The sequence below is a fragment of the Schistocerca nitens genome, chromosome 11, assembly GCF_023898315.1.
Source record: "Schistocerca nitens isolate TAMUIC-IGC-003100 chromosome 11, iqSchNite1.1, whole genome shotgun sequence".
Classification (NCBI taxonomy): domain Eukaryota; kingdom Metazoa; phylum Arthropoda; class Insecta; order Orthoptera; family Acrididae; genus Schistocerca; species Schistocerca nitens.
In genome coordinates, this window is record NC_064624.1 from 81,373,042 (window position 1) to 81,390,203 (window position 17,162).

The 17,162-nt window shown below is 39.0% G+C and overlaps 1 protein-coding gene across 1 annotated transcript; it reads right to left on the minus strand.

The window, feature by feature from the left end:
* Positions 1 to 4,315: 4,315 nt before the first annotated feature.
* LOC126212664 (uncharacterized) lies at positions 4,316 to 11,644 on the minus strand. Its single transcript, XM_049940086.1, has 3 exons — positions 11,624 to 11,644; positions 10,273 to 11,547; positions 4,316 to 4,366 (listed from the first exon to the last, which is right to left on the minus strand). Exons 1-3 carry the CDS (start codon positions 11,636 to 11,638, stop codon positions 4,316 to 4,318), a joined length of 1,341 nt encoding a protein of 446 aa, XP_049796043.1. The 5' UTR covers positions 11,639 to 11,644.
* Positions 11,645 to 17,162: the final 5,518 nt, after the last annotated feature.

Here is a 17,162-nt window from a genome sequence, read left to right on the forward strand (position 1 = left end):
TGGTTTTACTCCCCTCTAGCATTTACCATTATTGCAGATACTTTTGCCACATTCTACAAATGTGTTGTAGCTTTGTTGCCCTCATACAGCAATAGTGCTCTAATCTTTGTTTTTAATTTATATCCTATTTACAGGCTCAAACCGAAAGTATCATGAGATGGAGGTTTAATGGCAGGTTTAAGAGATGTCATCCAGTCATCAACATGTACTTCTGATCCAAGTTTGTAGATAGGCCCAAGATAATAATCACTGGGGTTCAAGATAGTGCTTCAGTCCAGGCAAGCCGCTGTTGTTCAATAATACGTTTGCGCCATGTTCAACTTGACAGTTATACCAACATGAAAAACGTAAAATACAGAAAGCTAAACAAAATGTAATCGCATTTACCTCACAATAGATATTGATGTAATGTTTAAAATGTATTCCAAATACGATTTGCCAAGTGTGCTGAAATAACGGGTTTTGGAAGTGTATTTTATGTAGGGCATGAAATATGCACTGAATATTACGGTCTCAGGTCCAGTATTGTTGTCGGGATTGAACGTCTATTGAAACAGCAGCAATCATGGACATAACAGAGTCTGGAACTTGAGACAAACTTCGGGGTTTATTTGTACAACAGAAATAGCAGCAACTGGCACTTCTTGTATCATGCTCTAAACTGTACAGCTCGAAGCGCGATTTTTCGACATATGGTAAACTAATATTGGAAGAGAATGGATTTAAAGGTATTTCAAATGGGCGACAGAAAAACGATAGGGATCAACTGTCAAAGACAAAATAACTTTTTTCTGAGCATGAGTATTTCTTCCTAATTCGCGTAATATTCCTCAAATCAATAAACATCTTGTACTACACAATGTCTAAAGTAACCTAAGTCCTTCATCGGCCTGCAACATTTCTACACACCAAATTTTACCAAAATATGTTCCGTCGTTTTGTCGCAAAAAGTTATCAGTTACTTTCGCGCTTACAACATTAGCGCGGAATATGAATGATGAAGATTTATTGAGTGATCCAGTCGTAGGGAACGAAGTCGCTGCTGCAAACGCACTTTCGGCAAGCGGTGTGCTAAACAGCAATAATGTTGTAGTCCGATCCATGCTTCTTATACTTCTTTTATATGGCGCAGAACGCTTGGTTGCGAACCAAACCACTCAAAAATTTCCTGTAAAATCTGACAATCAAAAGTTTCGCACGTTTCTACATAGCCGTAAATTATATAACATCGGTCACAAACTACTGAAATGAGTGTTAAACATTTTCGCAATAAGTATATCAAATCCTGGTGTTCCTATATCAAGGTCTTTAAAGAACAAAGAATATGCAAATCTAGAGATGAGATCTAATTCAAATATCTCTGGTAACGACTGCATTATCTATCTTCGTGTCAAAGAATGTTGTATTCCCTTTCTAGTCACCGTTTCAGCCCTTCACACCACTATCCGCTGCACTGGTTACTGCCCTAAACTATAGAAAATCTGCAAAACCGTGCTTTCCCTCAAACTGCACAAAACCCCTGCTGATACCACCTACTACCGCCCCATCTGCCACACCTCAGCGTTTAGCAAGGTCTTCCAATCCACCCTTCCCTGACACAGCTATCAACACCAGAATCAACACCACCACCTTCCAGTGAACCAGCATGTCTTCCTTCCCAATATCTTCTCTGATGAGTAGGTCCTACACCTCACACGTCTCCTATCCCACCAACTCAACGCCCGCAAATCTGTAATATTTGTGCCTCTCGAGCTAGAGGAAGCCTACAACCATATATGGTATATTGATCTCCTTTTCAAACTCTAGACATAACCATTTCCAATTAAATACCTCCACCTTGTTCCATCCTTCCTCTCAAGTCGCCCATCCTTTGTCAGCACTAACATTACCAGTTTCCTACATGGCTGATTTGCCCAAACCACCCTTCACCCCCTTCCTACCCCAGCCTCCTCTTTCGGAATGCTAATGACAGCAGTTTCCTAGCCCTGTACCCTACACTCGACAAATCACAATGGTCCATCCAAAACCACCACAGTTAGTTTACCACCTGGTGCAACCAAGGACTTCTCAAGACCAAACCAACCAAAATCCAGGCAGCAATTACAGGATGAACCAAACTCACCTTCCACCTCCATGACTTGTAGCTTCCCATTTATGACCGTCCCATTCCGTTAAGTAACACACTAAAATACCTTGGACTAACCATTGACTGTCACATAATGCAGAAACTCACCTACTACCCATTAACAGAAAACCCTCAATAGACTAAAACTACTTAAACTACTAACAGGCCAAACTTGGGGAATACATCCCTATGCTATTATCCACACATACAAAACCCTGGTCTGATGCATCTTCTGCTATGCAAATGTTGAATGGATCTCAACCCCACCAAAGTTACTCCCAAACCTCAAATGCCATTCACCCAATTTTCCTTTCTGCATCCATCTATCTTTCCCCACATGGATCCTCCACAATTATATCGAATTACCACATCTCAACCACACTGAACACCTCCACATCTACTTTACTATACACAAATTAGATTCCAACAACCCCATTGTATGCCCTCTGATCAACAGCCCTACCATGCTTCTGCTTCTTAACAAAAACACTCCTCTCCATCCCTAAGCACACTTCATATCCTATCCCAATAAAAATTTAACTAACTCCCTCTGCCAGAGAATAAGATTTGCCCTGATATGAGTACCACATACCAACTTTAACCATTCCCCACAGGACCCACCCCACATAAGGGTTCGTTTCTCTCTCCACCCACCCCTCAGCCTTTCCTCTTGTGACCACTATCTACTCAGCCACAACATTTCTCACATCTCATTTACCCACTGTCTGTGTTCCCATTATCCACTTCAGCTCCTACCTGTCATCTCCATAGTTTGGCACCTAATAGACCCATATCTCTTTACCTAGACTCCTCAATTTCTGTGGAACATATTCTCTCTTCCCACAGCATTTCTTATACAGTGGCGGTCCTTCAGATGATAAGTCAAAGTGCAGTGCTCCAGTGCTTTTTCAGTGGAGTACATCACCTTATTGCAAAACTCACATTGCCACTGTGTTCTCATGATTGTGGTACGGTGTAGTTTTTTCTGTAATGCGTCCTATAAATTTTGACTGTCATTTTACTGCTAGTACAGACAGAGTCCCTTCGTGTGTGTTTTTTATTTGACATAGACGTTTTGTAGACACTGTAACAACGTGTATTTGTGTCTGGAATGAACTGGGCTCTTAGCTTTCAAGTGAAAAACTGAATGGGGTCCTGTCATGGTTCCCTTTCAATATACTATTACTAATAATCAGTGGCGTCTCCTCAACAAATCTGGTGGGTGTACTATTTTCTTGACCCAGAAACTAATGAGTGCAAAGGAGGGGAGGGGAGGGAAGGGGGAGCAGTTGTGGCAGCAATGACAAGAGTTTCATCACATGGAAGTTCAACGATCATTTACTTGACGACTAGAACAGATTGTAAAGAAGTGACTTGCTTAACAAACAGTTTCTTGAACAACTAGCCTGTTTTCTGGTACTTTTTAATTTTAATAACCATTGCAAAAACCACATTCTGGTCTGTTCTATATCGGCCCCTTGGTCTTTTGTGAGTGGACAATAGGTCACACACACTGCTATAATCACTTACTTTGAAACATAGACATTCCGACAATGATGTATTCATGTTCTTTTAATTACATATACATTACGAAAGGAACTGTGGCTGTACTCCTTTGAAAGATATTCTTTGAATGAAACTCGTGGGTGATACAACGTTGAATTTCGTCAAGCTTGATTTTTTTGTGTTTTGCATTGTAACCTCATTATAATTTATGTCCTATAAATAAATGCTGTTACAAAACACAAACACATTGATAATCTCTCAAAAATGTACGATTTATTGACATTACATGTCAGATAATGAGTTAACAGTGTTGGTGGGTTTCAGAAGACATGTGACATAGTGCACGTTAGAACTCTTGAGTCATCAATGTCGTGTAGTGAGTAATATCCTCAGTAGTTGCTGAAATGTACAGTGGCGAATAAGACAATTATGATAAATGATCAATTCTTTTAGGTAATAACATCACTGGGAAATAAAACCCAAAACGCAAGCTTTGGGAATTGTTGTCTACTTTTAAAATAATTGAATTATACACCGACAGTTGCAGTTTGTTGCAAAAACATTTCCAAAAGCAGTGTTTAAACATTTGACAATATTTAACGCAATGATAAGTAGGAGCCAGGTACTAACACGATTTGATTTACATTAAGAAAGAAACAAAATTTTTAAAAGTAATTATAAGCTTTAGAATGTTGTTATAGTAGTTTCTGCAGTTTCTGATTTTTTAACAACTTCCTGAATGACAGAAGCTGAAGATGTGAATAAAAATTTGTGCCATGGCCGGTACTGGCACCCAGGTCTCTTGCTAACTAAGCAACTGTGCAAACCATTACACCACCATAGCAGTATGGCTAACACAGCTGTATGATTAAAGTTCTGGCTGTGACGAAAATTTTAATTAATTTCGTCAGCCTCTATCATTGCTGGAAAATGTAATTCAATCACAACACTTTTCTGTATGTTTTGCAGGTGAAAAATACGAATTTTATAGAAATTACAGACAGACAGAAAAAAATACAGTCTTAGAAATTTCTCATCTCAGGATCGTATCGGCGGTCATGCTTGTTGGAGATACTACTAACAGCAGCTGTTCAGCTACTCTAGTCTCTACACTGAGGGAATGGTCACAGGCAGCTCCTAAAATACTGGGCTTCCTATTCAGATTGATATTAGTTTATCTGTCTGTGGAAAGTAGTCGTTCATATAACTTATGGATATTGTTGGAGCAATCTCTGCTTATATTTATTTTTTTGTGAAACACAACATCGCTTTATTTTAAGACCTTTATTCCAATTACTAGTCTTGATAGAATCGTGTTGTCATCTTCACCCTGACATTATCCTTTTTATGTATATGTACACATACATCTGTCATTGACATTTTGTGAACAAAGTGTAAATACGTCAAAAAACTGCACTTGGTTTGTCATTTATGAAATAGAATGCTCCAAGATGGGTTGTCAACTGGATAAAAGGTAAAAGTACAACAGCTTTAGCATCAGTAGAGTTAAAACTACACACTATACCAACAGCCTCGCAGTGGATGAAACTGAGGTTCATTTTAATTGTACTAAGGTGGAATTATATTAAAATAACCATACTAAATATACTCAAATAATAAAGACAACACTATTGTTGGTGGAGTAGTGAGAAAATCACCTCATACGCAGTACTAAGGGAGGAGGACAGATAATAGGGTTTACGTTTTAGTGATACCACTTAATAGTGAGATAAAAGTAGTGTTATTTACCTTTAGAGGGAAGTGATGTGTAGTTAATAGCAAGGGTGCCAAGAGGGTGCGTGTTATAGTACAGAGTAAAACTATTGTCAAAGATATCTTAAAAATGTATGAAATAGAGGAAGCATTGTGAAATAAATATGTGACCGAACATTGCTCAGAGCTGGTATGAAGTAATTGAAAGTGGTGGATGAGGAGTATACAAACAACATGCAAAACCTCCTAGGCTACAGCCAACGTTTGTAGTACATCTTTTAGATTATAGTAGTTATTCCAATTTACCATATGGTCCTACACTGAGGTCATAGCTGAAATTTGAATCTAACTCTGCTGAATATTTTAGATCTGATCTGATTATCTAAGTCAATGTCTAGAAGAAAAGTTCTGGAAGCAATGGCAGGTAGAATATGAGGTACTTTAACATAATAGGTAAAGTTGGATCATGAGTAGCGTAATACATATTGTTAAATATATATGCAGAAAGTTCACTTTTGTTAATGCATAATAACAATTATCAAAATTGTGTCATTGATATCATACTGTGGTGTATTTAGTGGTTCTATTTTTCAACAGAACCTATTTTTCTTTTTATTTAAAAAATAAATACCAACTGAGTTAAAAGAGTAAATCTGATTCGTTATGCTGAATCATGCTACAAAGTCTTTCCGCAGTATCAGATAAAGTGGGGGCGGGGGAATGGCAAGAGGGGGGAAAGTGGTCTGAAGTCTGGGTGGATGAAAAAATAAAACAGGTGGTGATGGCAGTTGGTGAAGGAAAGAGGGGATGATCAGGTAGGGGAAAAGAGGAGAATCTGATAGAGAACTAGGTACATGTGTTGTGAAGGAAAAGAATGGAGAGCATTCAGGGGGCTCACTTTGACTCTTCATCTTCAAAAATATTAAAGAAGTCTCTTGCTTCCAATTGATCTTCAAAATGCGTTGCCTGTGGTGCTTCCAGGTTTTATGTATTTGCTAAATTTTGGGTATATGAAGTTTTTTATCTTTTGGTGCTTTATGCAATATTTTCATACAGTGCCCCATGTCATGGACTGTATGGTTGGAAAGCCATAAATCCTAACCAGTAGTTGTTTTATTATGATTACCTATAGGCTCCCAAAACCTTCCAAAATCATGTACTGGTCTGGCCTACATAAAATCCATCACACTCTCCGCAATGTAATCTGTACACCCCTGATTTGCTACATTCATCTCTGTATGACTGAACACAATTGCGTAATTACATTGTAAATTATTAGCTGTACTAAAGATCACTTTAATATTTGTTCTCCCAAGACTTTCAATCTTGTCTGAGACAGTATCTTGGTAGGAAAGTAATACGATCTTGGTTTTAACCAGAAAATGTGGTTTATTTTTTAACTTATTCCTTTTATATAACCTTTTATGTAATTCATCTACTAAGGGTTACCCATATCCATTTCTATCGATCTGAAAATAGTAAGTTCCTCGTCATTTGCTTGTTGTTCTAAGGGAGGACTCAAAAGTCTCTGTATCACTAAACAGAAAAATGCTTTTTGATACCTAGATCTGTGACCTGAGTTGACATTAATTACCACATCAGTGATACATCGTTTCCTGATGATCTGGAACGAATGCATACCACCAGATCTGCCAATGTAAAACCCAAAAATCTTAATCTATTATTATCTTCTAATTCAACGGCGAACAGCACCTTTTTGTGCACACTGTTGATGTATTGTTAATACATCTCTACATATTTCTTATCATCTTGGATTAGAGCTATAATGTCTTCTACATATCGCTTAAAATACGCTGTGTCTCCCATATTCCTGGGATTTAGTAAAGATTATTTTCTCAAGGTCGTTGAAGATTATATTTGACAAGGTTCCTGCAAAACAGTTCCCCCTAACCAAACGTTTTCCTTGGTAGTAATACTTATCATTGAATTGGAAATAGTTGAAAGACTATGACAATTATAAATGTTCTATTAACCCTATTGCTTTTGGAGGCGCATTTCTTTTATGCCTAATAAGGTTTGCTCTGATGATATTAATAGATTCTGCAAGAGGATGACTCGTACACAAGTTTCTTATATCAAAAGAGTGAACGTACCTGGCAGAATGATGGTTTTAAAAAATTCATCAATTCTACACTATACTAGAAACATTTTCAAAAACGAACAATTATTTTAATTTTTTGATTAATAAATCCACTCAGCTTGGCAGTGGGGAATGTCATCTGTCAACAATTGGTATCACCTATCTTGTTACATTTATGGTTCTTAATTTGTGGGTGATTAATATGACCTCATTTTAGAGACCGCTTGGCTCTCCTCCAACAAGAAGTTTGATTGATCGATTTTTTCCTAACTTCACAGTTACGTTTGTTGATTGGGATCTTATCTATATGCACTATACCATTTACTTTAAGCAAATTTCAGGTTTCTTAACGTAATCAGCTTCATATATAACGACTGATGCATTACTCTTGTCTGCCTTAATAATCATTGCTTTATTGGTTGCCAGCTTTTTGTTTGATAATTTTTGTTACGTTATTGTTATTATGCTGATGACCAAACTCATTTCAAGAACCTGATGTGGTGTACAAGACAGTCGTTCGACCAATACTTGAATACTGCTCATCAATATGGGATCTGTACCAGACAGGACTGATAGAAGAAACAGAGAAGATCCAGAGAAGAGCAACACGTTTCGTCACAGGTTCTTTAGTGAGCACTAAAGCGTCTCGGGGATCCTCAGCCAACTACTGAGGCAGATGCTGCAAGGGAGGCATTCTGCATCACGTCACGGTCTAGTGTTAATGTTCCGAGAGCGTACATTGCTAGAAGAGTCAATCAATACACTGACACCTCCTATGTATATCTCGCGAAAAGACCACTAAGATAAAATTAGACGTTCACCACAGAAACAGAAAACGACAAAATGTTAAATTTCCTTGATTTCACAATATATAGACGCCACAACCGACTCCATTTCTCCATTTTCAGGAGAGTGAACACCACCAGCACAGCCGTTCAGAAACATTCTAATAATCCGATTGCTCCCAAACTAGCTGGTTTCCAATACATGCTGCACAGCCTGAACAAAACCCTACTCACTGAAAACAACTATAACAATGAATTACCGACAATCAGACAAATAACTGTACAGAATGGATACGATACATACACCATAGATAAAGTGAGCCACAAAATCAAAATGCAATCAAAAATGGCACCCAACACACAAAAACAAAAGCCTTCTCGCCAACTTACAAACAAACAGAACACACATATGAGCACACATCAACAAGAAACACCCACAACAATAAACAATTGGTTCACCTGCAACAACAAAGCAGCCCAAGAATAGGCAACATACTCAAAAAAGGGTTCAAAAAGCAAAGAGGACAGACAATTCTACACAGAAAAAACTAAGGACAACCTACACAAGCACAGACAGACGCAGTGCATCTGGTATTTACCAACTAATATGTCAGGACTGCAAATCACTTTATATAGGACAGACAAGCAAAAAGTTTAATACCAGATACACAGAACACAGAAGTGCATTTAAAGTAACAACTGTCATTCCATATTTGCTGATACCTTATGGACAACAATTGTCCTAAAAGGACAAATTATCTCGGCGGGACAGTGACGCCGCCATCGCGACCTTGGGACCCGGGGGGCCACTTTTTTTTTATCAGTTGCTGAAAGAAGGTTACACACACACACTTGCTGCTGCTGCTCGTAGATGTCGACGTTATCGGTTCAGAGGACATAATGTGTTGAGCTCCAAATCACCCCCCTTATGTACTAAAATTCGGGTACAGCCGGTTAAAACAACTCCTGTTATCAACACGTGTCGGGCAACCTTTTGCTGGCGTGGGTGCTTGCTCAGATAATTGTCCTAAAAGGACAAATTATCTCGGCGGGACAGTGACGCCGCCATCGCGACCTTGGGACCCGGGGGGCCACTTTTTTTTTATCAGTTGCTGACCCTCATGAATCGAAACATGACTGCGTCGCGTCGTTTCATGATTCAAATAGTGGCAAAAATTGGTTTTTTGATTGTATAATTTCACTTGGTTTAAATGTTGGCCACATTCGACGTTGTAATAATAAAACAAATCAGTTTGCATTGCAAGATGCTGTTAATAGACGTGTCATTGTTGGTAATGAAATTTCATTAGAGGAGGGTGCAATTGAGGATTTTAAAAAAGTATGTGAAGGAATTGCTTGTAATATCAGAGTAAAGTACAAAGGAGACGCTATATTAAGACGTACTCCATTATTGTTAATTTCAAATTCACAACCAGTTATTTGTTCTCACCCAGATTTTAAAGATATTCGTGTACGTACAATTAGGTGGAAAAAGTTTGATGAGTTAAAAAATGCTTGTAAAAAGCCGTATCCTCTGGCTTTCTTTCAATTACTTCAAATGTATAATATTGATTATTAAATAAAAGAGAGGAATTTGTACAATGTATATTTTATTGACAATTATTACAACAAATACAAATAAAGTATAATTGTTACATTTCAAATTACATTTGTTTAATTTCATATTGACCCTTATAAACAGATGATTCCTCATTCCTTTTTACATTAGACATATAAATCATATCAGAAACTTGAACATTTGATACAGTTGCTCTAGGGTAATGTGTCTCTAGACCATCTGCATAAACTGAACATTCTGCAATAACTTCAAACAACATTTGAGTATCAGTATATTTTGTAACATCACTATTTAAACTACTTGTGCTTAAAGCATATGTAGGATTAATGCCTACATGTAGGCTCGGTTGAACATTTGTATCATGAAGTCTAATATTGTACCCTGCAGAAGCAATATCAGCTTTTTCTATTAAATTATCATATCCTGATACTTCTGCATTTGTGATGAGAGTAACTGCTCCTACTAACTGTTCTTCCATTCTTGCTGGTTCAAAGGGGGTTAAAGAAAAACTATCACATGACATAAAAGGATTACAGTGCTTATCAGCATTAATATTATACCTTTGAATTACATTTTGAGCAGTAGTTGTAATAGGAAACATATCAACATTAGCCACTTTTGGAATTTTCAGAAAACCTAATGTTGGTGTATATGTATAGTCAACAATAACACTTCCTGTTCGTGCATCTGCATCTACTTCAGAAACACAAGACTGTACACATTTCCAACCCCAATTATGTAAACCCTTATCTTTTGAGCTAGAAACACACGCATAATAATATTTTAAATTAACTGGTTGTCCAAATTGATGTGCAGGCACTTTTGTAAGAAAGTCTGCTTCATCATTTCTATAACCATACCATGACTTCCAAATGGAATCAAACTTTCGTTTATGATCTATGGAAGTAGTTTCCATAGGTGCATTTGCAGTAAATGCTGTAGGCTTTACATTAATACCAGGTATTTTCAAATTAATACCTACACTTGTAATCATATTCTTATTTTGATTTAATGTTGCAAGTTCTGTATCACTTGAATTAGTCGGAAAAGCAATTCTAGGATTACGTGCAATTACTTTTACAGAACAATGAACAATTCTACTACCATCTGGTAATAAATCGAATTCAGAAGGCGTCATATACAAAAATGGCCGATCAACGGGAATTTCTGCTAAAGGAGTAATCATACATACTGCTTTTTCATGTTCAATCACTTTGTATGCTAATCCGTATGTGAAAAATCTATGAACTTTGCGATATCTTGTAATGTTACCGGTATCTAATATAGAAGGAGCAGGTAATGGATCAACACGGGTATTAGGAGAATCACCCAGTACATTAGCAGATGGTGCTGCAGTGCCTGTTAACGTTTTTTTTTTCTTAGATCCACCAGATTGACCTGCTGCAGCCTGTCGTTTACCTGAATCTACCTGCATTGGCGAACTCATACCTTCGTCACTGTCAGAGTATGGTACTAAACGTTGTGGTTCAGAATGTTGTTGTGGTTCTTCTGGTCCTTCTTCGTCTTCGTCTTCTTCGCTATGTGATACTTCTTCGTCCACGTTATGTTCCTCTACAGAACTTGTTCCAGAGGCTGAACCAGATGTTGATGGGCGGTCGTGATCTATAGGCAAACCACGGCGAACACGAGACATTAGCCATTGTTCATAGGCATACCGTTTCTGGCCTTCATGCATAAACTCCCAATTAGACCGTTCCCACGGTGGAATTTCATAATTCTGAAGGCAAGAAACGTTACAATTAAAAAATGTAACCAAAAAATTATTATAAACAACAAAAATTAAATTTACATACCTGTTTTTTCGGCATTCGGTTGTTGCGGGTACAAAGCTTTTCCGATGCGTTGTTCAACAGCTGTCTTCAATTTCAGTCCGTACTTTCCAACAAATGAATGCCAATTTCGTGTATGACTCCAGTCAATTGCAAAATCAATTATAGCTTTTGCATCCAATTGTTGAACTCGTTGTCTAAATTCTTCTTCTGTAAATGGTCGTTCCCTTGCTTCCTTTAGCAAATTATCGTATCCAACGTCGTGCTCTTTAGCAATGGCATCTGCTCCACTGCGCGGTGCGTCTATATTTATAGGATTTCCAGGTCCTACGTAATCACTACCAGGTAAAGTATATCCTTTCTTCTGTACACGTTCAACTAGTTTTTTAACGCCGTAAGCAGCACCTGCGGCGGCAGCAGTCGTCGCGCCAGCCGCTATCGCTATCTGCCCTGAAGTCGTAACACCAGCTGTGCTAATTGCGGCCCCGTCCGTGACACTCTGAGATAACAAGGGTACTATTTCGCTAGCGGTTGCTGTATCTGCACTCGGGTGACCTCGGCCACGATTTCGTGGTCTATTTGGGCGGCGCCGCCGCACTCCCAGATTACTATCTTCTGGCCTTGTTTCTGGCACACGTTCAAATTCAACTGTTTCGCCACTCGTATCCAAATCGTCGTATGCTGGATTTTCTCCATACCATATACGATTAGCAGCATCTTCTCTTAGCACTGTTCGAATATCATTACTGCTACGTGAACGATTAACATTTGTTAATGGAATTCTTTCCCCCATTTCAATGTCTTCCTCAGGTCCCGGATATAAAACACCTCCGTCGTATTGTATAGAGCCATGGTTGCCCGTACTTAAATACTGATGTACCCAAGACATTTTGCTGACTAAAATAAATAAATAATTGCCGCCTTTTATATACATTACGTTATTGAACAGCACGTGTTGGGCTGTCACTCCTAAAAGACAAGTTTACACGTGCCAACCTTTTGCTGGCGTGGGTGCTTGCTCAGATAATTGTCCTAAAAGGACAAATTATCTCGGCGGGACAGTGACGCCGCCATCGCGACCTTGGGACCCGGGGGGCCACTTTTTTTTTATCAGTTGCTGACCCTCGAATCAGTTGCTGACCCTCATGAATCGAAAACATGACTGCGTCGTTTCATGCTTCGAGGGTCAGCAACTGATTAAAAAAAGGGGCCCCCCAAGGTCGCGATGGCGGCGTCACTGTCCCGCCGAGATAATTTGTCCTTTAAGGACAATTATCTGAGCAAGCACCCACGCCAGCAAAAGGTTGCCCGACACGTGCTGTTCGATAACCTAAAGTATATAAAAGGTGGCAATGATTTATTTATTTTAGTCAGCAAAATGTCTTGGGTAAATCAATATTTAAGCACGGGCAACCATGGCTCTATACAATACGACGGAGGTGTTTTATATCCGGGACCAGAGGAAGACATTGAAATGGCGGAAGGCATTCCATTAACAAATGTTAATCATTCTCGTAGCAGTAATGATATTCGAACAGTGCAAAGAGAGGATGCTGCTAATCGTATACGGTATGGAGATAATCCAGCATACGACGATTTGGATACGAGTGGCGAAACAGTTGAATTTGAACGGGTGCCAGAAACAAGGCCAGAAGAAAGTAATCTTGGAGTGCGACGGCGCCGCCCAAATAGACCACGAAATCGTGGCAGAGGTCACCAGAGAGCAGATATAGAAACTACTAGCGAAACAGTGCCCTTGTTATCTGAAAGTGTCACGGACGGGGCCGCAATTAGCACAGCTGGTATTACAAGTTCAGGGCAGATAGCGATAGACTCTGGCGCGGCGGCAACTGCTGCTGCCGCAGGTGCTGCTTACGGCGTTAAAAAAGTAGTTGAACGTGTACAGAACAAATGATAATTGTAATTTATTTTTATTTGTTGTAATAATTGACAATAAAAGTTATACATTATAAAAATTCTTGTCTTTTATTTAATAAGGAATATTATACATTTGCAACAATGAAAAGAAAGCTAAAGGATAAGGATTTATTATTGCATTTTTCAATTCATCAAACTTTTTCCACCTAATAGTTCCACACGGACATTGTTGAAATCTGGATGACTACATACAATTGGCTGAGAATTAGAAATTAACAGTAATGGAGTACGACTTACAATAGCATCTCCTTTATATTATACACGAATGTTGCATGCAATTCCTTCACAAACTTTTTTGAAATCCTCTACAGCACCTTCTTCTAATGAAATTTCATTTCCAATGATTATACGCCTATTTACGGCGTCTTGAGGAGCAAATTGATTCGTCTTATTATTGCATCGGCCAATGTGGCCTACATTAAGTCCAAGATGCGACCCTGCGATGTTAATGATAATCACCTTTTATCCACAGTATATAATAAAATACGTACCATAGACAAATCAAAGCAGAAATTTAAAGTAGGAGAGCTCCTAAGAATCAGTAAAAATAAAGCCATTTTTGATAAAGGATACAAACCAAATTGGTCTACAGAAATATTTAAGATAATTGGAGTCCAAGAAACAAATCCTAGGACATACACTCTGCAAGATTTTGAACTAAATCATATTGCTGGTGCGTTTTATGGTCATGAATTACAGAAAACAAAATACCCCAATACTTATCTAGTAGAGAAAGTATTGTACAGGAAAGGAAATAAGGCATTTGTGAAATGGTTAGGATTTGATAGAAAACATAACAGTTGGATTACAGTAACATAAAATGTAATTTTATTATATAAAATTACAGTTATTTTTAATGAATTATATAAAAATTACCGTTATGTTTTAAAGATATACCAAACGAACAACTGCTTCTCCAAGTTCCTAATAGTTATACCACAGATGCACACCATCACACAACACATCAGGAATTTTAAAGCATTAACAAAAAAGGCCTGAATACTATGAAATGAAAATAAGCTCAACATAGCCCAACAGACATCAATATGGACTTGAAAATTCTCAAATGGAGCAACAGCCCCCCCCCCCCCCCTCCCCCACAAAAACAAATAATTGAAGAAAACTGTCTAATCCGAAAAGCTATCACTAAAGGAAAACAAGTAAAAAATGAATACACAGTTCTCTGCAATGGAACGCTGTCATCTGCCCTCAAAGAATTATAAGGAAATACCAACCTGTAGAATCCCCTTCCCACACAACCTTCCACACAGAATAAAATTATTTCAGGCATAGCCATAACAGTTTCCAAATCGTAATTTATGTTAAATAATTTGTCTACATTAGGTTATACGACTTCAGATGACAGACTGTGAAAGGAAACAAGCAGTATAAAAAACACAATAGCTCAGGAAAAAAATACTATATGGTAAAAACGTATAAATATATAACTTTATGTGTTCTCCAAAAATTTGTAATTACGATTTTAAACCTAATATTTATACACGTACAAACAGCAAAGATCATTCTTTATGTTTAACAGCCGTAAAATAAAAGACCAATGAAGATGCTGCAACTGCAGTGAAACATGTTTGGGATGTAAAACAAAATTGTGCTTTGCTAAAGAAAGACCCCCATCAAAAGCAAATGTAAGTTTTTAGTTTCATAATATTGGTTAATATACATAAATCAAAAAAAGTTTTGCATCACCTCGCTTCCGAGAGTTCCGGAACCTGTACAAAAAATTGGATTGCTGATCAACATAAACATAATTCTCGACCTTTTCATTGCTCATGAAAACTACACATTGCATATTGTACCACCATACAGCGAGCCCTTCAGAGGTGGTGGTCCAGATTGCTGTGCACACCGCAATCTCTAATGCCCAGTAGCACGTCCTCTTGCACTGATGCATGCCTGTATTCGTCGTGGCAGACTATCCACAAGTTCATCAGGGCACTGTTGGTCCATATTGTACCACTCCTCGATGGGGTTCATTTCTGGAGAATATGCTGGCCACTCTAGTCAAGCGATGTCGTTACCCTGAAGGAAGTATTTCACAAGATGTGCACGATGGGGGCGCGAACTGTCGTCCATGAAGACGAATTACTCGAAAATATGCTGCCGATATGGTTGCACTATCGGTCGAGGATGGAATTCATGTATCGTACAGCATACGTCGGCCCCACATAATGCCACCCCAAAACATCAGGGAACCTCAACCTTGCTCCACTCGCTGGACAGTGTGCCTAAGGCGTTCAGTCAGACCGGTTTACCTCCCAACACGTCTCCTACGATTGTCTGGTTGAAGACATATGCGCCACTCGTCGGTGAAGAGAACGTGATGCCAATCTTGAGCAGTCCATTCAGCATGTTGTTGGGCCCATCTGTACCGCGATGCATGGTGTTGTGATTGCAAAGATGGCCCTGAACAAGGACGTCGGGAGTGGATTTGCGCATCATGCAGCCTATTGGTCACAGTTTGAGTTGTAATACGCCGTACCGTCGCTGCACAAAAAGCATTATTCAACGTGGTGACGTTGCTCTCAAGAGTTCCCCTGAGCCATATATAATCCGAAGCGGTCATCCACTGCAGTAGTAGCCCTTGAGCGGCTTGAGCGAGGCATGTCATCGACAGTTCCTGTCTCTCTGTATTTCCTCCATGTCCGAACAACGATCGAATCGTGGCACTGACCGCTTGAGCATGGTTTAACACATACAACACGAGCCATGTACCTCCTTCCTGGTGGAATGACTGGAACTGATCGCCTGTTGGACCCCCTCCGCCTAATAGGAGCTGCTCGTGGATGGTTGTTTACATATTTGGGCAGGGTTTAGTGACATCTCTGAACAGTCAAAGGGACTGTGTCTATGACACAATACCCACAGTCAACATCTACCTTCAGAAGTTCTGGGACCCTAGGTGATACAAAACTTTTTTTGATGCGTGTATATTCACATGTATTTCTATGAATCGTCAAACGATTACATCATATAGGCTGGTGAGAACTTCTCAACGCCGTACCATGTTCTAAAACGCATACAGAGACGTAAAAGTGTACTTTGGAAAGTCGCATATTTTTCTGCTGATGGCTGCATGTGTCACGCTATTGCACGCGATTGTGACATTAGTTCGTCCACTTACGCGACGTCTTTACAGGCTCTAAATCCACCGTCGCATCTATATCTACATCCCCATACGTACACTGCAAACCACTGTGAAGTGCATGGCAGAGGGTACTTGGCACGGTAAACAAGGTTTGAATTTTTTTCCCGTTCCGTTCGCGAACGGAGTGTGTTAAGGGCGAGTGCTGAGACGTCTCCGTGCTGTGACCAGCCTGACTCTGCCTTCAGCTTCCTTACGGCAGCGACGCGTAGTGGCTGGAGAGCGCATCTGCACTAATCGCTTCAAGGGAATGTAATCGATTTTGGTCCAAAAAATCGATTGTTCAGAAATATTATATAAGCAGTTTAATCCATGTTGTGTGTGAATTTCATCTCGATAGCAGCTTTAAAAACGCCTTTAAATTGTAAAACTGATTAACTCTGCACTGGCGGTCGCTCCCAACTTCCCTGACATTTGAGAAACTACTCGCTTCAGAGGAATTCTTTCGATATTTTTGGCTGA